The sequence below is a fragment of the Dreissena polymorpha genome, chromosome 4 (assembly GCF_020536995.1).
Source record: "Dreissena polymorpha isolate Duluth1 chromosome 4, UMN_Dpol_1.0, whole genome shotgun sequence".
In the NCBI taxonomy this organism is placed as follows: domain Eukaryota; kingdom Metazoa; phylum Mollusca; class Bivalvia; order Myida; family Dreissenidae; genus Dreissena; species Dreissena polymorpha.
This window is the reverse complement of record NC_068358.1, coordinates 79,806,353-79,827,939: the sequence shown is the minus strand read 5'-3', so window position 1 is coordinate 79,827,939 and position 21,587 is coordinate 79,806,353. Positions and strand designations below refer to the sequence as shown.

The 21,587-nt window shown below is 33.2% G+C and overlaps 1 protein-coding gene and 1 long non-coding RNA gene across 4 annotated transcripts in view; one reads left to right on the top strand and one right to left on the bottom strand.

Annotated features, from left to right (window-relative positions):
• The first annotated feature begins 7,506 nt into the window (after positions 1–7,506).
• The window catches only part of LOC127876222 (uncharacterized), a 44,019-nt gene continuing 29,938 nt past the window's right edge, over positions 7,507–21,587 (top strand). The window contains exons 1-4 of one of the 2 annotated variants that reach the window (XM_052421274.1): positions 7,507–7,682; positions 9,972–10,122; positions 19,241–19,511; positions 20,711–20,955. In XM_052421274.1, the coding sequence (XP_052277234.1) occupies positions 7,555–7,682; positions 9,972–10,122; positions 19,241–19,511; positions 20,711–20,955 (795 nt within the window). In that variant the 5' untranslated portion in view covers positions 7,507–7,554. Of the gene's footprint in view, positions 7,683–9,968; positions 10,123–19,240; positions 19,512–20,710; positions 20,956–21,587 lie in introns of both variants that reach the window. The other variant, XM_052421273.1, reaches the window with a different exon arrangement.
• Positions 12,591–16,767, bottom strand: LOC127876225 (uncharacterized). Of its 2 annotated transcripts, XR_008047743.1 has the most exons (4): positions 16,670–16,767; positions 15,649–16,113; positions 14,634–14,741; positions 12,591–13,984 (listed from the first exon to the last, which is right to left on the bottom strand). It is a non-coding gene; the product is annotated as an uncharacterized LOC127876225 (long non-coding RNA). The 2 variants fall into 2 exon arrangements; XR_008047742.1 differs by having other exon boundaries at positions 12,591–14,741.

The window sequence follows — 21,587 nt, the reverse complement described above, 5'->3', positions numbered from 1 at the left end:
GGACTAGCATTTCTATACGCAACCTCACAAATGTAAAAATGGTCATATGAGGCCTGACCTTACACCTTATAATAAAAATATGGGTTATTGTCATGAAGCTGCCCATGAAAGCTATTTTACAAACACGCTCAAACGTAAAACTACATTAATTATGTCAATTAGAAGGCTGAAGATTCCGAGAAATTTTATGTGCAAACCGCAGATTTGCAAGATTATTCTCTTAATTTTGAGAACGTAGCCCGTCGGAATAATAAGTCAAATATTGAAATGGCCCAACAACTTGTAAATAGTTTAAGGGGTTATTCACAACGGTTACTCAGTGACTTTAATCTCATATATTTGGACACAAACTATACAAATAATATCAGAACTCTACAATTTATTCAATTGTTTCGTGTCTGTTATGCTTTATAATTTTTAGTTTAAACCTATTTATTTTAGCTCGATTGCATCGAAAGCCTTAGGCTTATATAAACGCTCTCGAGTCCGTTTCCTGGGCCTAGAACCAGTACTTGGTGTCTTTGGGGGAAATCTAAAGAACGCTCCCACGGTGGGGATAGAACCCGTGACCTCCCGGTCGCTAGGCGGACACCATATCCATTACACCACAGCAACCTATATACTTTATAATACCTTATTATACCTTTATAATGTTTCACGTTTAAATCGTATAAATATGCATATCAGGGTTTCATAGAGCATGGTAATTGTTAAGGATCTACTGTTACCTCGCAAATATCGTAACTAAAAAATAATATTTGCGAATCTGAAACATTTTTTTTTATTTAATCAATTTACCAAAACGTGAAAAGGTCCCAAAAGTTCAATGCAGATAAACAGTATTCACTTGTGTATATCTTGCATGGGAATGTAAATGATCATGCTCGTTAAAGTATCATTCAATACAACGAAATTAATTACAGAAAACACAAGCACAAACATAAAACAAGTTCAGTTGATTACATTAATTTGCTTTAAACACCATATGACGGCAAATACAGACGAAGATCATACAACGATGCATGTCTAAGAATTATCGAAAATGCTTAATGTGAAATTAAATACCTGTATACTCTTTATGAAATTATTATGTTCAGAGTAACATAATATCATCACATTTTTGGTGCTCATAAATGTTTATTATCAGTCAAGCAGTTTTTGAGTATGCTTCTTCAGACCACTCTCTGCAAAACCAGACCTCATGTTCGTACGACACAGAGACAAATATTTGCCCAATGCAAGTACGCGTTCAGGTCAATCCCGCAGAATTTCGTGCTCGGTACTCGGTCACTTAATATTGAGGAGAATATATTATACACTTATTTCATGGATGCGCGGTGAACAGTCAAAACTGTTTCCCGAGGTATCGGGGATGACTTTGGTACTGTTGCCCGAGGCCGATAGGCCGAGGGCAACAGTTCCAAATGTCAGCCCTGATACCGAGGGACAACAGTTTTGACTGTTCACCAAGCATTCATGAAATAAGTATTTTATTACCTGATCAAATTTCCAACATAGAAATAACAGCAAACTTAATTTTTATTTACACACAACAGTAATCGATAAAATAAATAATTTTGACTGTTTAACTGTAAAATGACGTCAATTTTTCGACGAAATGACGTCATTATTCCAGCGGGCAACAGTTCAAACTGTTGACCGGTCAACAGTTCGATATCCACCGGTAACAGTTTAAAACATTGCAAATTTCTTTTTCGACGAGGAAATAGCAAAAAATAATTAATTATCATTTATATAAGACATCAGGTAATAAAATGAACTATATAATAACATTGACAAAATAACTACTGCTTTCACGGTGAGGAAACAAACACTTCGAAAATAGTATAGTGTCATGATAACTGGGAAATCGTGTAATCATCTTACTATAACTGTTTGTCGTACTCGGTCAGCCGTCTGGAAGTTTGACTTCGATTTTCTATTCATAGTATTGTGCTTAGATATTCCATTTACAAGACGCCGTGAGATTTTTAAAGACATGCATCATGTGAAAATGGGTCTTATGTCATAGGCGACCATGGTTGCTATAGACCAGCCTGAAAGTCTCGCATTCTGGTAAGGAGATATCTGATGAGACCATGAATGTTGCAGTATACTTAATATTTAAATATTTTTTAAGTGCAAAGCTATACTCTATAAAAATGAACATCATTTATTTGAAGACACAATTCTCTGTAGGGCTCTTGTCATTACTTTATTTTGTATTGTTCTTTGTGCATGTGATAAGAAAGACATTGTTTTGCACTGCAGATTCACTGTTTCAATTTAAGGTTGGAGACTAAATGGCACGTTGACAGTTTGCGGGAAACCCTTATCAACTTGAGAGGAGCCGTCAAAAAGAGGGCCGTAAAAACAGTGACTGTTGATGCGTCGAATTATTGTTTACATCTTGCATAACCTATATAAAAAAATAAATCATTGCGGCTTCGATGTTGTTATATTTTCAGCCTTCAGAGGCTGGTAGCGGTATTGTGTTTTTATTATTTTTTAAGAAACCTTGTTTAAGACCTTTCTTATACTTAGATTCTTATACATTCTCTGTACTTATAAAGTAAACGTGTATGTTCATCAATTGAGAGTTCTGCAGGTTATACTGACTTTTTACAGACCATTATCTGACAAGCTGCCTCTTACTCGTTTATGTATGTTGACTTGGCAATGTGTATTAATGTGATTATAAGATTGGTGGTTTCGCCAAATAAATAACCTATGGACAGATTGATTACAAAAAACCCGAAAGTTGTTCTCTCACCATTGAGAATTCCGATTACACGTAGTATTCATTTGCCGTTAAATTATAGACAATTACTTTTTTCTAAACCTACAGTCAAATTAAGTTTACTTCGAACATCTTTCATTGGAGGTACAATGCGGCTGGGTTCTAGTTCGCAGCGTAATTTAGCTCCGTGTAATCGGTATCCTACAATAAATAAGTGCAACTCCAGGAAGTGTTTATGTTGCAAGTTTTTAAATATGTCCTCTTTTATTCTTTCATCGGTTAATAACCGCAAATTTTCAGTTAATATTAAATCCGATGTCTCATGAAATTCTATGCATGTGGTTTATGTTATTACTTGAAATGTACCCTGTTGTGGTGCGCAATACGTTGGGCAGACGGGTAGATCACTTAAAACACGTTTTAGGGAACATTTTTTTAAAATTAAAAATAACAATAAATTTTATAACTTCATTTACCAGCACTTTAATAAAACAGGTCATAGCGTAACAAATATTTCAATTCAACCTGTGGAGCAACTTATTTTTAATAATAGTACTTCAAGTCAGTGCCAATTAAAAGCAAGGTGCATGTCAGAATTTGAATGGATTAAACGTTTGCAATCAGCTTACCCACTTGGATTAAATGATAATATTCTAAATGTTGGAACAATTTCTAAAAATAAATCGATTAATTCATTTTCTTTGTTTAGTAAACGTCTAAGAAATAAACGTTCACATGGCATTAGGAAAAATGGTAACTTAAGGCGTAAATTTAAACGTCTGCTTTCTTTAAATGATTGCTACACAGTATTACAAAATGGTGGTAAACATAAATTACTAAGTGCACTTTGCTCTCTTTCTGTTTCTTCGTTGGCGCATATTGATAAGGAATGTAAACTTATTTTACTTCAATCTGACCCTCTATATGAATGTGCTTGTATTATTGAATCTTTCACTGACTACTATCTTAAACCTTTTATTGAAAATGTACTTAACAAAACTAGAAATCGTATCAAAATTGAGTTTTGTAACAAAGGTCTTGATTTAATTGACCTTCCTAAAATATTCAATGATAAAAATGTACGTCGGTTGATTCCCCCTTATTTCCGCAATACTGAATCACCACTTATTTGCTACAAATATAGTAGACCTGTAAGAAGTATCGTTTTTAATTATAATTCTATTTCCACAGATAAAAATGTAATTAGAAATTGTCCTACATTAGGTGACTGTACTAGTTCTAAATATATATATGGTCCAGTTGGACATATTATTACTGGGGACCTTAATTTCATTCAAAATAAAAACCTTAGAAATTTGCTACGCAGAGGCCCTAAGTACAGACTGCCTATTCCTGTTGATTTTGATGACTGCATTAAGAATATCGTAACATCCTTACATGATTATTGCACTAAATGGTGCAGGAAGGAAAATGCTGAAAATACTGCACTCAATGATTGGAAAACAAAAATATTTAGTATGGCCATGAATAAAATATTTTTTTATGATACACATCCTTTGGCCCTACCACATTCACCTAAATTTAATAAACAAAATCTCTGTAAATTGCTTGAAGACTTAAAATCTAAATTCGTCTTAGTTCCTGCTGATAAGGCTGCTAATAATGTTATCATAATATGACGAGTGTTTTATGTTCAAACTATTTCACAAGAACTTTCACAAACTACATCATATTGTGAGTACAATAAGCAACCTAATGAAATTATTACCGACCATATTGCGCAATGCATAAAGTTAAATGTAATAGTCAATATTACTGACAAGAAATTGCCATCACTTTACTGGATACCTAAATTACATAAGACGCCATATAAAAGTCGTTTTATCGCTAATTCAGTGTCTTGTACCACCAAACAATTATCAGTGTATCTTACATCTGCATTGAGTGCTATTAGATATCATATAGCTAAATTTTGTGATAAAGTTTATGAAAATAGTAATATTAACCTATTTTGGTCAATAAAAAACACCTTAGAAGTTATTGATAAAATTGAAAATAAAAAATATAAGGTGTCACAGGTAAGTACTTATGATTTTTCGACACTATATACAACGCTTCCTCACGCTTTAATAAAATCCAAACTTGTTTCTTTGATTGAAAAAACTTTTGCTAGAGAGAAATGTTTGTATCTAGCTTTAAACACTAAAACAGCTTTTTTTACTAATCAGATATTAGATAATTACATCATTTGGACTGGTCTTGACTTTTGTGCAGCACTTACTTTTCTTTTGGATAACTTGTTTGTTGAATTTAATGGTAAAATATTTAAACAAATTATTGGCGTTCCTATGGGTACTAATTGTGCGCCACTTATAGCTGACCTTTTTTTATATTGTTATGAAAGCGAATTTATGTTAGAATTATCTAAAACTAAGCAAGTAGATTTGATTAATTGTTTTAACCTTACTAGTAGGTACATTGATGACATACTTAATTTAGATAATCCATTATTTGAACAATATATTCACAAAATCTACCCAAAAGAACTAGTCTTAAATAGATCGTGTATATCCAATACAGACGCTGCGTATTTAGACTTACATTTAACTATTAATAATAATTTGATCAAAACTAGTTTATACGACAAACGGGACGATTTTAACTTTGAAATTGTGAATTTTCCGTTTCTAGATGGCAACATCCCTAAAGGACCTTCCTATGGTATTTACATTTCGCAGTTGGTACGTTATGCTAGAGCATGTTCGTGTATTAAAGATTTTAATGATCGTAATCTAATATTAACTAAAAAATTGCTAAAACAAGGCTTTTTGTATCATAACCTAAGAAATAAATTTGCTAGATTTTACTCTAAGTATGGTGATTTAATTTCAAAATATAATGTTTCTTTAAAATGGCATTTAAATAATGGAATCTCCCATCCATCATTTTATGGAGATGTTTTGAAGCGTGTCCGCAAATTAAAATATGTTAAACCAAATGTTCATATTCAACTTTTCAATTTAATTAACTTGTTTTTATCAAAAGGATACGATGCTTATGTACTTAAAAACACGTGTTTGATGGTTTTCGATTCACTATATCTTTCTTCCCTTAAAATTTGGAATCATTAGTGATATTATAGGCATTTTTCACTGTTGAATAAAATTTTGTCATTGTGTCGTATATGAACAAATCTGCATTAATACTACATTATAGGCATTTTTCACTGTTGAATAAAATTGTGTCATTGTGTCGTATGAACAAATCTGCATGTAAACTACATTTGGACTCAAATCGTACATCAAATCATTTCTGTCTTCAGTTGTCGAAACACCTATATACTGTTTGATTCCAATAATGTCGCTTTAATGGTATTACCATTTGTATTCATTTGCTTCTTAATATTAAATCACGTAAACTTGTTTTATTAGTAGCACAGCCCCATTAATATTTTTATTTAGTACTGCCCTTGGAATTTGTTCACGTCATTATGTCATTATGGATTTTTGTGACGTCATACGACCGACTTTCCCAGTTGTAATCTACATGCATAGGTCATTGGGTTTATAATGTTCCATTTTATTTATATTTTCTCTCTGATAGGCGTTTCTTGTTTGATTTAATTATTTTTTAATTTGTTTAGCAGTCACATAAACAACCAAGCTATGTAATATGGAATTTTTACACCCATTATTGCTGCTTCTTCCTGTATTTGCGCGACGATTATCTGAGATATTAACTCTATGATTCTACATTCTCAAATCTTTTCTATAAAGAAGGAATGTAGTTGACAATTGTTAATAGTTTTATTTGATCGTTCGTCAAAAAGTTGTAATTCTGTTACTCTTGTATCTTCAATGCAATTGAGTAATTAAATAGTAATTAAATTGAATGCGTTTTAATTCCCTTTTATTATTGTTTAATTTGAGTTACAATGCTATGACGTTAAATTTTATTTACACTTAAATGTATTATGAATATTGCTGGGCCAAGTGTGAGGTTGAGCGCTCTATAACCAGGTTTAAACCCCCAATGCTTTGCATTGACCGTTCCAAGGCGGTGACCCCAGCTTTATTCATATTTTGTGTTTATGTTGGTTTGTATTGTGCTGTTTTGTACTGTTTAGGCAATCGGTCACTTGCCTTAAATAAAGGACCAACTAATTGTTTTTAATGAATATTCAATACTGCTCCAGCAGCTGGAGTTTCACTTCTTTATATTGGAATGTTCTTTAAGAAAAGGCATGGTTTTGAGGGTCTCTCAGTTTGACTTTATTTGTTGTTAAAGTTATTGCTGTTACATTTAATTTGTTAAGGGAATATTTTAGTATATTTTGACCTGAAGCCTTGTTTGATTTTATAGCGGACAGCGTAGCTTCTGACCAGGCTGCGTAATTGCTACTGACCAGGCTGCGTAATTGCTACTGACCAGGCTGCGTAATTGCTACTGACCAGGCTGCGTAATTGCTACTGACCAGGCTGCGTAATTGCCACTGACCAGGCTGCGTAATTGCGCAGACCAGGCTTGAGCTACGCTGGCCGAAACTCCATTAGACCCATTTTCCCATGACGTTATTTATGAATTAAGAATCGTTACAATTTTTCTAACTTTCGTTCAAAGTCAGAATATGCGAAAATCTTATTTCAAGAGTTTTCTTGTTTAGAATACCGCGGTTAAATGTAAAATGTCATATTATTCTGTTTTGTTATCAAGCGCATAAAAACACAAAACACATCAGATAAAGTGTTTTGACTGATGGTCCTCGAAATTTCTTTCATTGTATTTATGACGTCATAAAAAAATCGCGGAAAGGTTGTGAAAAATGACGTCACACACAGAAACATTTTGTTAAAATGAAAACAATCACTATTTATTTTGTATTTTATTTAATAAGTGGTGCGTTTTGCAGAGCAATATGGCAAGATGATTACGTTGGAACTGCTGAAGATGATTTCGAGCCAAATGATTACGTCAGCGACCAGTGAGTAACTAAATTCTAAAGATCTAGATAACTTTTAAGTGGGTTTGCATTTAATAGCTGTGGTAGTCTAGACGAAAAGAATTCTACAACCCGTGGATTCTGTTCTAATTTTATTTGGGGCAGAAATCTCTCTACGTCTAAACAGTTTATGCTAATTTTCTGTCATTTCAAATGAATTTAAAATTGCGTGGTCATATTTCAAAATAAAAAAAGCATAGCTATATCGATACTGTAGTGATTATCGTTATCAACTCACACTCACAGTGTAGAAGAAAACAATAAAAAATGCAATTATCATCATTGTGCAAGTTTCACAGTCTATTAGCAATGTGGTACACTCTACATATAGGCAGAGACGTAGATAACTAAACAGTTAAAAAAAGTCTAAAAGTGTTTATACCATATTGAATTATGGTTATTTAATTATTAGTAGTGAGTATAGATTTTCAGCTGCTGATAAATTGCTTTCGATATAAACTTATTATGAAGAAAAAGCTACAGGAAAATATTGCTGACATATCAGTTCTCGTATATTTAGTACACTCGTAATATTTGTGGATAGCATTTGTGGACACCCATGTTTATTCGGAAACTCCATGGAACATTATAAAGGCTTGTCAGACACACCATAGCAAACAATTATTGTCAGCCTGATAACAGTCAAATATCAGGATTTACCTTGGCCCAAGATTTAAACTGCAAAAGTGTGCACTCCCAGACCAATATTGACACCGACATAGTTTGGTCATTTCACCAATATTATCCTAAAATTCAAAAGGCTCAGCACTAATAACTTGCAAATATAAATTTTCCTATCACCTACATACGGGAGTTTGACAGATCGTGTTGAGATCAGACTTGAAACAGGGCTAAATGTTGGCGAGACATTAGCATAATTGCATACTGCTGTCATTCCACCACAATTTGTCTAATTCAAATAACCTGTCACTTAGAAGATTTTTGTTGGCATATGAGAACTTAAAAATCCAGGGAACAAAAGGTCATTCCATTTTCGTTACTTCATTTTTGTTTTTTATGCCCTCGGATCGAAAGATCGGGGGGTATATTGTTTTTGGCCTGTCTGTCTGGCATTTATTCATTGTGTGTGTCCCACAACTTTAACCTTCGTTAAAGTTTGGTCATAACGTTTTGAATATTGAAGATAGCAACTTGATATTTGTCATGCATGTGTATCTCATGAAGCTGCACTTTTTGAGTGGTGAAAGGTCAAGGTCATCCTTCAAGGACAAAAGTAAAAAAATACAATCCAAGGAAAGTAATAAGCTTTAAAAGGGTGATAATTTGTAAACCTTCCGAATGATATATTGAAATTGTATTTCAAAGCGGCGCAATAGGGGGAATTGTGTATCTGACAAACACATCTCTTTAATTTTCTTAAATATGTCTCCTCTTCTCAACCAAAATCAATGCATTAAATGCACTCATTATCAGATTAAAATGTGAACGCATTTAACATATTATATTAAACCAAATGGAAATTCAGAAACACACAAGAAGACTGAAGAAGTTCACACATTTAAAAAAAAAAGATCAGCCAAATATTTCCAGCTGCTTCTGGTGTGTTATATTATAACCTTAACGCAAAACAGGCCTCGTCACATAAAATCACCTAAATGTGTTTTGTTTCATGACTTTAAAAATCATTCTGAATTTTAAAGAAAAAACTGCTTTTTTAATCGAAAATATAAAAAATACATACATAAACTCTTCTTGAGCATCTCATTATTCTCATATATGAACCAATTTGTGCTGAATAAATCCATAAACATTGTTTTAACAATTTTTATTTCTTTTTTGACATCGCATGCAACGATACTCTTGTATATTGACTTGTTTGTATTATTGATTTTATTTGTTTACTCTTGAACGCCCTTTATCAATCAAAGTACCGACAGCGAAAGTCGCTTATCAGGCGTCATTATACAATGCATTTTCAAGCATTTCTTTGTTAAGGATGGATCTGAAATTTGGCATGCACATTGAAAAATGGCTAATGATTATCAGGAAGTTCCTATGTATTTTTATTTAAACAATTAACGTTGCCTTAAAGTTTACATCATATACTAAATTATTGAGTCATGTAGCGCTGTATATTCTCTTTAAAAATCATCATATTTTATTGAATTTAACATACTAAAGATTGTTGCCCGTGCTGGCAACCAATAGTAAAAAGTTAGTTCCCATCTCTGCGATATCATAACATAATTATATTACATGTATTTTCAAGCCTCTAACACTTCACTAACATGCAGACATGCGTTTCAGCAGCACTGCGCATGTGCAGGATAGATCTGCTGGGAAAAGCCCCCTGGACACGCATGATACTGTAAACGAAGACAATTTTAACGATTACAGGGTATCGCCAATTGGGATCGGGCAGCGCAGCCTGGGTTATGATGACTCTAGGATAGACAATGAGGTATGGTAACCGTATTCAATGTGTGTTAAATGGTTTAGAATTATGTATGCTTTTATTGAATATAGAGTTTTAAAATGTGTTTCTTATAAGGTATACAAACACATGGTAGGAAGGTAGTTGTGAACTGTACATTTAAACAATATATCCTGTTACAGTTCTTTAATGTTTAGCATGTATTACCTCTTAATTAATTTGAAGAAATTGAAAATATGATAGTATTATATAAAGTAGCAAAATCATGATGAAAGAATGTGAGATTCACCATAAAATAGTGCAAAATTATTTTCCCTACTCACATTGTAATCTTAAAAATTGTGTCTATTGATAATATTACAGCATATTCTCCGATGAATATTAAAAGGTAGTAAATACCAAATGTTTAGCTCACCTGAGCACAATGTGCTCATGGTGATCTTTAATGATCGCCTTTTGTCCATTGTGCGTTGTGCAGCGTCAACATTTGCCTTGTTAACACTCTCGAGGGGGCCACATTTATTGTCCAATCTTCATGAAATTCGGTCAGAACATTCACCCCAATGATGTCTTGGACGAGCTTGAAAATGGTTACGGATGCTTGAAAAACATGGTTAGCAGGGGGGCGACAGGGCATTTTTCATTATATGGGTTTATATGGCTATAATAAAACATTGTTAAAACTACACACGCCACATTTTTGTCTGATCTTCATAAAACTTAGCCAGAAGAATTGCCCCAATGATATCTTGGACGAGTTTAAAAATGGTTTTGGTTGGTTGATAAACATGAGCACCAGGGGGCGGGGCATTTTTCCTAATATGGCTATATATTGCTACAGTAAAACCTTGTTAACACTAGAGGCAACATTTATTGTCTGGTCTTAATGAAAGTTGATCAGGAGATTTGTCCTACTGATATCTTGGACAAGTCCGAAAATGGTTACAGTTGGTTGAAAACCATGTCCACCAGGGGCGGGACATTGTTTCTTATATTGCTTTTTTTTAAACTTGTTAACACTCTAAAAGTCTCATTGATAGTCCAATCTTCATGAACTGTCAGAACATTTAATCTAATGATATCTTGGGTGTGTTGGAAAATGGTTCCGGTCAATTGAAAAACGTGTACGCTAGGAAGCAGGGAGCGTTAATTTAGCCTAATATGGCTATAGTAAAACCATGTAAGAACTGTAAAAGTAACATTAATTGTTCAATCTTCATTAAAGTTGGTCAAAACATTAGTTCTAATGCCATCTTGAGCTGAACAGAACAGGGGCGGTATTCTGAACATTTCTTAGATATTTTACATAGAATTTTCTAATTCTTAATTTTTTTCAGTAAGAAAGCTTTTTATCTAAGATTTTTATCTTAGAATTTTTCTAAGACCATTCTTAGAGAAAAAACGTTCTTAGAAAATAAAACTATTTTCGTTCGTAAAAAATTTGTATTATCGACAGATTAAGCGCTTTTTGCAGTTGTGCGCATGCGCGTTAATACTGCGAAGCAAAACAATATGGCAACTTCGATGAACAAAGTGTGTCATTCAAATACGCGAGTGTAATGTGTTTTAAGGCTTCAAACACATTATTTTAATTGTCTATAGGACGTAATTCCATCTACTTTGCGTTAAAGCCGATAATAATGAAATCGCTCAAACGTTCAGAGTAGAGTAACAGTTATAATGTGCAACGAATTATATTCGCGCGAATGTTGAACGATTGTTAGAATATGACGTGTCTAAACAATCTTCAATCGTAAGCAATAAAATGTGTCAAGTCTGAACAGAAAACGGATGGTTGCATAATGGTATGTTTGGAATAATGTGATTCTATATTTATTTCATAATTATGTCATTTTATAACCATTCACCTTCGTCAAGAATTGGAATTCCTGTTTCTAAAAATAGAAAATTTCCCACGGAATGTAAACAGGCGACGTGTTTGACAAATACAATGGCGTCAAATAAAAAGGAGAGGGAACATAAATTTTCGCTAGACGACTGCATCATCTTATGCAATTTAATGGCGGAAGACTGTGGTATTGCGTTTTTGCATGGATTGAGTAACCATGATCTGATACGACATAGATTCACTGAAGGTAACCAAATTATAGTGAATGTTGTTTTGTGTCTAGCAGATTTTGGCAATTTCAATTTCACCATTGAACATACAGTTGTATCTGTACATTTTTGACAATAAACTGTATAAAAATATTTCATCCTAGGTAAAAGAATTTGCAATAATCAAACTCCCAGCTACTGAGCCTGAGCTGTATGTCTACTCATAAAAGCTATTACGCATTCAAAAGAACAAAGCTAGAAAAACTTAAAAACCATGACTTTGTTGGAGTAATGGAAAGTATAGTTTGATGCAAAAATATGCTTGTTCCCATTCTCTCATTGAGTCTCTGTATGAACACAACTGGTTAAAATGCATGATAATCTCACCATAAATTTATTTTTGAATTATCATTATAATAATAAAACAACTATTGAAATCTTGACACCAATTTATTTGCATTAGTTGCTACATATACCGGTTAAGCCAATATAAAGCAATCAAAGCTATGTACATAGTAAGTGATTGTTTAATGAATACAAGTTATGTATTTAATAACTGGAATAACAAGTCAAACAAACAAGCAGATGTGGGAGATGGTTTAAACTAAGTTCAATCAAAAAGCAACTAAAAACAGGACGGCAGAAAAGCTGGAAAAAAAGTGGCTAAACATGGTTGCCAAGCACCGTCTCATTTATACAGATTACATAAGAGACCGTGCATTGACAGGTACCATACCATACCATATTCTTTATTGCATAATACAGTGTTTATAGCAAACAGCCTCGGGTAGTCATCAATTAATTGCAAAATGAGAATAGAAATAAACAAATATATAAGGAAAAGAATATTATAAATGTTAATGCTTTAATACCGTTAAAATAAGTACTCATTGTTTTGTTCATATGCCTTATATATCACTTTGAAAATAAAGTCCTCTTCATGTAAAGTATCAAAAAAATTGAGACTATCATGTCATTTTTAACAATGTTGCTTTTGTTTAATTTTGTTGTAAAGTAAAAACCTATTGGTAATGGTGTAACAATACACCTTCAAAAATTTAGTTGTTTGAATAGTCATTACACTGAGGTAACAAGTTTAAAATAAATCAAAAATAAAACTCATTTATGATTGAACAAGATGTGTTTGTGAAACACAATGTCCCCCTATATGATGTTTGACCTTGTAGGATGACTTTGACATTGTGAAGGATGACCTTGACCTTTCACCACTCAAAATGTGCAGCTCCATGAGATACACATGCATGCCAAATATCAAGTTGCTATCTTCAATATTGCAAAAGTATTCATAAAATAAGCGATTTGGGCCACATATATTTGATCTCTGACCTTGAAGGATGACATTGACCTTGACCTTTCACCACTCAAAATGTGCAGCTCCATGACATGCACTTGCATGCCAAATATCAAGTTGCTATCTTCAATATTGCAAAAGTATTTATAAAATAAGCGATAAGGGCCACATTTATTTGACTTCTGACCTTGAAAGATGACCTTGACCTTTCACCACTCAAAATGTGCAGCTTCATGAGATACACATGCATGCCAAATATGAAGTTACTATCTTCAATATAGCAAAAGTTATTGCAAAATGTTAAAGTTGGCGCAAACAGACAGACAGACCAACAGACAGGGCAAAAACAATATGTCCCCCACTACTATAGTGGGGGACATAAAAAGAATTCATAAATGTGGTTACATAATTTTAACCACACATCCATTAGGTCTTATAAATAATAAAAATATTTATTTTAGAAGGTTGTTTAAACAAAAATCTACACCAGTCTTACCAGTACCCGTCCCCACTCTACCCCTATCAATCAAACAAAAGAATAACTCATTGTAAAAAAAATAGTAAATACCATTGTTACTTTGTACAAAATATTTTTTTACAACAAAGGGTATCAAAAAGATTAACACTTCTCCACTTATTGAATGATAATAAATTAACTCTATAACCCAAAGTACATTTATTTGCTCAGTCTTGTACATATGTCAAAGTATGACAAATGAATTGTCTTTGTCAGGTGTCACTGCAGCTGTCACGACAATGACCAACTCGAGGTGATGTCACCATACATGTTTAATTTTCATTTTGATCATAAGCTTTTATTTTAGTTAATATCAAAATCCTTAGTCTATAGAAAAAATTCAAAACTTTTCAAAATAGCATTTGTTGTAATGAAAATTTAATTTATTTTTTACAATGAAAACACTTTTGTTCACATGAAATATCTGCATTTTGTTTGAAAACATTTCCTAACACATACAATTATATGTGTCTTGTTCTGAGAAAACTAGGCATAATGCATGAGCAAAAGTGTCGTCCCAGATTAGCCAGTGCAGTCCGCACAGGCTAATCAGGGACAACACTTTCCGCCTTAACTTGATTTTCGGTAATGAGGGACTTCCATGAAACTAAAAATAATGTTTTGTTTTTGGGAAATAAATTAATTACTTACTGGCAAGCCTTTTCAGGTTTCAAACGAATTTCGCCATGCAGCACTCCCCATCTTCTTTTCAGTTGGCCTATTCCCCTTTCGACTTTTGATCTTGTTATTATGTGAGCTCTGTGATATCAAATATACATTTAATAAAATCCAGCAAAATTATTTGAGACGCTTTCTGAGAAAACTGGGCTTAATGCATGTGGGTAAAGTGTCATCTCAGATTAGCCTGTGCAGTCCGCACAAGCTAATCAGGGACGACACTTTCCGCTTTTATGGTATTTTTCGTTTGAAGGAAGTCTACACGATTTTCTACACGAAAATCCAGTTAAGGCGGAAAGTGTCGTCCCTGAATAGCCTGTGCGGACTCCACAGGCTAATCTGGGATGACACTATACGCACATGCATTAAGCCCAGTTTTCTCAGAACGTGTCTCATTTTTCTGATAATACTTTTTAAATTAGAATCATTGTTTGATATTATTGCACTATATAAATACTGTATTTATTATTAATTGTATTGAAACACCTCATTAACTTAAAGTCTTATATTTTGCCATGGGTTGAGTTGTAAACATACATACAATAACACTCACCATTACCTGTTATTGTTTTATTTCACAATATATAGAGGATATTTGTTGGATTCGATGGAATATCGATTTTATTTCACGAGTGATCATATAGGCACAAATATTTTGACCCCTTTGACCCTGACCTTGAAATTAGGGTCCGCGTTAAGGTTTCTAAATCTGCGTTTAGGTTTCAAAAAATGCAAATAGTTTCTATCAAAGCGTTTTGCGGGGGGCATATGTCATCCTCTGGAGACAGCTCTTGTTTACCAATGGAACTATGTACGTCAATGTAAAATGCATCATTTACATAAGATAAATCACTGGAATCATAGTTTTTAAAAGAAATCCTGTATACAAATGCATGGGTGCATAATGAAATTTGGATAACTATGTATGAATGTAGGCAGTTAGGCTTCTATATGTGTTAAGAATAAATGTATATTACTATTTTTTTACCTGGGTATTGATAGAATGATATCCCATTCTATTGACATATGCATCCTGCACATCTGCACTTGAGTGCCATCCACAACGCCAACAACATTTGGAAAGTTGGCTATGCCTTGGAAATCCGTCTTTACCCTGCTGACATCATGCATATTTAGAGGGAACAATATAAATCTTGATGTAGTTTCCCTGCTAGCGAGCATCTCAGTGAACTGTGTCACAGCCCTTGACACTGATGGCTGCGACAAATTATGAATGTTACCATCATTTATCTGGAAATCACCGGAGCAAAATAGCGTAGGGTGATAAGGATTTTCTCTAAAGAAGAGACATTCTTTGGCCCAAGTGTTTTAGGTGATAAACGTTCACCATATTCTTGATTAAGGCGATCGATGCCATCCTTATCTAACCGATATCTTCTTACAACCTCAATGTTCGTGAGGTTCTCAAATGTGTCCAGCCTTTCGTTCATATCTACAAGTCAATAAATAAACAAGGTTTATATTCATTTATATTTTGTGTAAGAAAAATACACAAATAATAATATTAGAAACATTTTGTAATAATAAAATGTCAATTAACATCAGCGTATACATTTGGGGAAAAAATAATCATGAACACATGATAGTGTGATGCATTGGGTTGCTAATTGCTTTATTAGGGCGGGTATCATTCGTCGGGTCAGGTATTGATGCTTAAAGGCTTATTTGATTTTTACAAACCAAAGTTCATTTCAAAGGCAATACGTATGTAAAAATGGCAATTCACCATCCGGCTACAAATAAAATATGAACATTTCAACAATGTAAACAACGTTAGGATGACAATAACTTAAAATAGAAACCAAAGAAATACTATCATGTTTTTCTTTCAAATCAGTATAAAAGTTAAAATGGTATTAAATTGACATTTGATTACACTTTCTCCAATTTAATAAATGTTACCAATTCTAAATCCATACAGTGTTATACAATTATGAGCATTAAACCACAAAGCAACATAAATGATGCGCTTTTCCATCGTTATGTACCTATTTACATAGAAAACGTTCATTTGAAGTTTTCCAAAATGTACCGTAACTGACACGTCCGCCATATTTGTTATGATGGAAAGTTACTGTATCTACGGAGGTTTCGTCACTCAACAGTGTCGTATTTTGTATAAGAGGGGAAGTGAATGTTTCGAAATACTATTAAATTGAATGATAATAATAAATAAATACTGTCAAAATATATTAAATAAATTGTGTACACACATTTGCGGGGGTAAACTTTCGAAGATGGGTATTTATGTTTCGTAATTAGTTGCCTTTCACTCATTTAAAATGTAAACATTATTTACCAATGTTAAAATTTAACTTACCTGTGATGGTTCGACGTGAAATTCGATATTTGTTTTTATGAATCAACACAAAATGGCCGATACAAATTTTATCTAAGAAAATTCTATAAGTTTAAGACAGGTGTTGAGGTTTCTAACTTTTTTAGTAAAATTTGGCAACTCTTAGAAAATTCTAAGAGATTAGAACGTTTCTTAGACAAAAACTAAGAAAATATTACAGTTATAGTAAAATACTTAGAAAAAACGTGAATTCTTAGCGAATATTTTGTCTAAGAAAGTTTCAGAATACCGCCCCAGGTCAGTTCCTTTGTATCTCAGGTGAGCGACTTTGGGACTTTGTTCTTAGTATGAAGCTAAATCTATTAAAAAACATTAAAGAATTATAAACAATCATATGTAATGACATTTGAAAAAAAATGACAAAATCTGTTTACAATGTCATTAAAAACATCCATGGGAACGAGATTTTGATTTAAGTATCATAGTTCCACTTGTTTCATTACACACAAAGACTTTTTTTAATGCAACACTTTTCAAACTTGAATATCTCTGTTATGAGTAAACATTTGGATTTAAAATTTTAAATGTGATGATTTGACTACATTCTAAGCAAGCTCACGATAAAATCGCGCAAAAGGCCATCGGGCCGCTATGTCAGAAGCGGGCCTATTATAGACGTACGGCCGAGCTTTGCTGTGTGTTATTGTCTAATTTTGCTGGTAAGCTTCACAGTAGGTGTTGGCTATTTTGTAAGTTACAGAACTTCTAAGAATCATACCATTGACATGTATTCGCTGTCCATAAAGGGTCAACACTTGGGTTTTGATTTGATAGAACCTTTCTTACGAAGAAACTGCTGCATATTCAAGCTGTCTGCTTATGCAAAGTTAACTGTTTTAGACAAAACGTTGCCGTATATTGGTGGAATTTTAAATAACTCGCCACAGACATCCACCATTTTAAGACAACGTGACATGTTGAACAGGCATTGTCATACTTCAAAGGTCAAGGTCCAATATAGAGTTTAAAGGTCAAAAGTTAACATAAAACAGCTTGAAAATTCCTGTCTCTGCCTTAACTCGGCCAAATATTGATGGATTATAAAATAACATGGGACAAATGATATCATTATAAGATAAATATAGGATATTTGTTGGCTTCGATGAAATATCGTTTTTATTTCACGAGTGAGGATATGAAATAATATTTTCACGAGTGGCCCAGCCACGAGTGAACATATGTATTTTTTATGATCACGAGTGAATTAAAATCGATATTCCATCGAATCCAACACATTTTATTTTTATTTTATATTTTTGCACCGTTTATTTACATTGCAAAAGAGTTTAACTGGATAATATTACTGGATATATGACGTCATTTCGTCGAAAAATGAGGTCATTTCACAGTTAAACAGTGAAAAATATCGTTATTTTTCACTGTTATTTTTCACTGTTTAAAACAGTGAAATACCAGTTTTATTTCACTGATATTTCTCTATAAATCACCGGAAAGCATAAAATAATGTGTCCTATGTCCTGTCGCCCTACCTCAATGGTCAAATTCAAACTAACAAATCAACATTTTGCCATATATCGGCTACCGTATATAAATGACTGCATCAGCCCTAATTTTACCAAATATTGATGTATTTAAAATAACTAAGCACAAATGCAATCCCTCATAATACAACTTGTAATGTGTAAAACTCTCCCTACCTCAAAGCTCAAAAATGCGCTTACAGTTCATGTTCGAATTCTGCCATAATACAGCTAATCTGGACTGTAACTGAGTCATTAATCATGCTATTTTAAAATAACGTTCTTACCCATAAGGAGTCAGCATTTAGAGTGTTTTTTATTTCCCTATAAAACGGGCATTGAAATGGTAAAAATTCACTGCATTATGATCTCCAAATGTACTTAAATTCACAATATTAACTGACGCTTAAACAAAAATTTGAGCAACTTTATGTACTGTCCAAAAGCATGAAATTAAAATATAATGTATTGATTAAGCTCCTTTAAGCTTTTACTTACAAATCTTATTTTCCTTATTTGTTCCATTTCGGATTTGTCCTTTTTCTTTTCTTATTTTTTATCATGTATCTTCAGTTTCTAATCCTGCCTTTGCTTCTTTGACACCTTTTTGTTTAGCATATTCCTTTATTTCAATTATTTAATTTACATCCTTTTTATTTACATTGAGCTCTAAGGCTTTAAAGCATAGATATGTTTATAAATATTTCATTTGAATACAGCTTTTTGAGGATGATAACAACGAGAAAATCGATAGGGCTCGGTCACTGGAATCAAAACACATACGCCAAGTATCAGCAAGCACCCCAAAGCAGGACACCAGCACGCCACTTCCTCTGATGCAGAACCAGGACAACAGTTTGAAAAGATTGGCTGCTCAGCAGCATTTGAGCCAAGCAGAGATTAATGAAGTTTCCAAATACATTGAGGCACAGAAGGGACAGACTAATAAGCAATCAAGAACAGAAAGCCCAGAACTGTTAAAAATGAGGGGTTAGTTAAAAAAAATATTTTAAACTTGCAAAACGATTTCTCCTGGTCTCCAAAATGTTGTTATTAAAGTATGCAGTTATAGTGCAAATGAACATCATTATGTTATAACATATGACGTATGTTTTTCCATGTATAGTAAACACCATATTTGCACATCTTTTATTCATATTTATGTACACCGTTAACTCATTTGCAAACAATAAAAATATAGGTTATATTCAAAGTTAGTTTGAACATATTAAACTAAATCTTATTGACTGACGTTGCTGTGCTCAATTACAAGTTGCTATATCACTACAACCCGTGACATGCATGCAGTGTTGAAGATTACATCACAGGCAAAAAGTTTTTTTCTTGTAATAAAGATGTGTAAAATGTCCACTTCATAAGTCTGGTGACAAAACTAATACAATCAGACATAATAATTCACTGAATGATTGAATAAGCCCCCAATTTACTTAATATGTAAACTGAGTAAAGGACGTGCTGGAAAAAAAACAGATAATGTTAGTGAATGCTATCAATCTAACTGTTTTGAAAAGGTTTAAATGGGCGTTGACACTGTACATAAAAATAGTTTAAAAATAATGTTAGAATCCCAATTCCTTCTTTTGCATCACTATCTCGAGTTATTGTTATTGATATTGCAGCTTTTATTTATTTGAAATGTAATGCAAAACATGTTAACTGTTGTTGTTGTTGTTTTGTTTTGCTTTTTATTTCTATGAAAGTGTTTATTTTGTGAAACTGACTCATTCATACCAAAAATGATCACATAATGGATGATTCTGAGTAATATGATGTACCTCAAAACAGATAAATATTTGACTGATGTAAACACTGACTATCTTTTATATATAAACATATGTCAGTTATACATCAGCGAATTTGAATGATAAATAACCACAATTTGCTAGTGAAATTTTTTAATATACATGTATAAGTTGATAGACTTTGCATCAAATAATGGATATTCTCAAAACATCAAGTGTTTACTCATAATGCTTTAGCCTAGTTGGTATTCTCCACCTATTTACATCATGGCGCATGACACAATTCTACAGTAATGAGTATATTTAAAAAAATTATATGACATTTTAAAGTTAAGTAAAGAACTTTAAGGAATCCATAATGCAGATATAATTAGTAACAAACTTATAATAAATTACTATTTTGTTGAATCCTAATAACATTTGCAGGAAATCTGGGAAAGATGGAGGAAATGATTCGTTCCCTGTATTGGAAGACTAGAAAAGAGATTGACATGACGTATACCGGTAGCGAACCAAAAAACACCACAGAAGCCCTCAACACTGATGTGCCGCCTAAAAAAGTGTCAGGGCTTACCCAAGTAAATCTGCCTACACAAGTGGCACAGTCAACCACATTAAACCCGCCTAAAACAGTTACCACGTCTACACCTGCCCCCTTAATGTGCACCCAGGTAATCACAACTGTATGTAATTGTCCCCTACCGGAGGGAACTTATGGTTTGCGCTCTGTCCGTCAGTCTGTCTGTCAGTCAGTCTGTCAGTCTGTCTGTCACACTTTTCTGGATCCTGCGATAACTTTAAAAGTTCTTTATATTTTTCATGACACTTGAAACATGGATAGGTGGCAATATGGAGATTATGCACGTCATTTCATTTTGTTCGTTCGTCAAGAATTCTGGTTGCTATGGCAACAAATAAAAAAATCTGACAATGGTGGAGTTTCACCGGTAGGGACCAATAGTGCTTGGCAATCTCTTGATTTCCCCTTCCGGTTTAACTGGAGAAGACTTATGGTTTGCGCTCTGTGTGACTGTCAGTCTGTCAGTCCGTCAGTCTGTCACATTTTTCTGGATCTTGCGATAACTTTAAAAGTTCTTTATATTTTTCATGAAACTTGAAACATGGATAGATGGCAATATTGACATCATGCACGTCATTTCATTTTCTTCCTGCGTCAAAAATTCTGGTTGCTATGGAAAAAAAAAATATATATATATATATAATAATAACATTCTGAAAATGGTGGAGCCGGTAGGGGACATATGCTACTTAGCAATAGTCTTGTTTTATGTAGAGTTGTAAC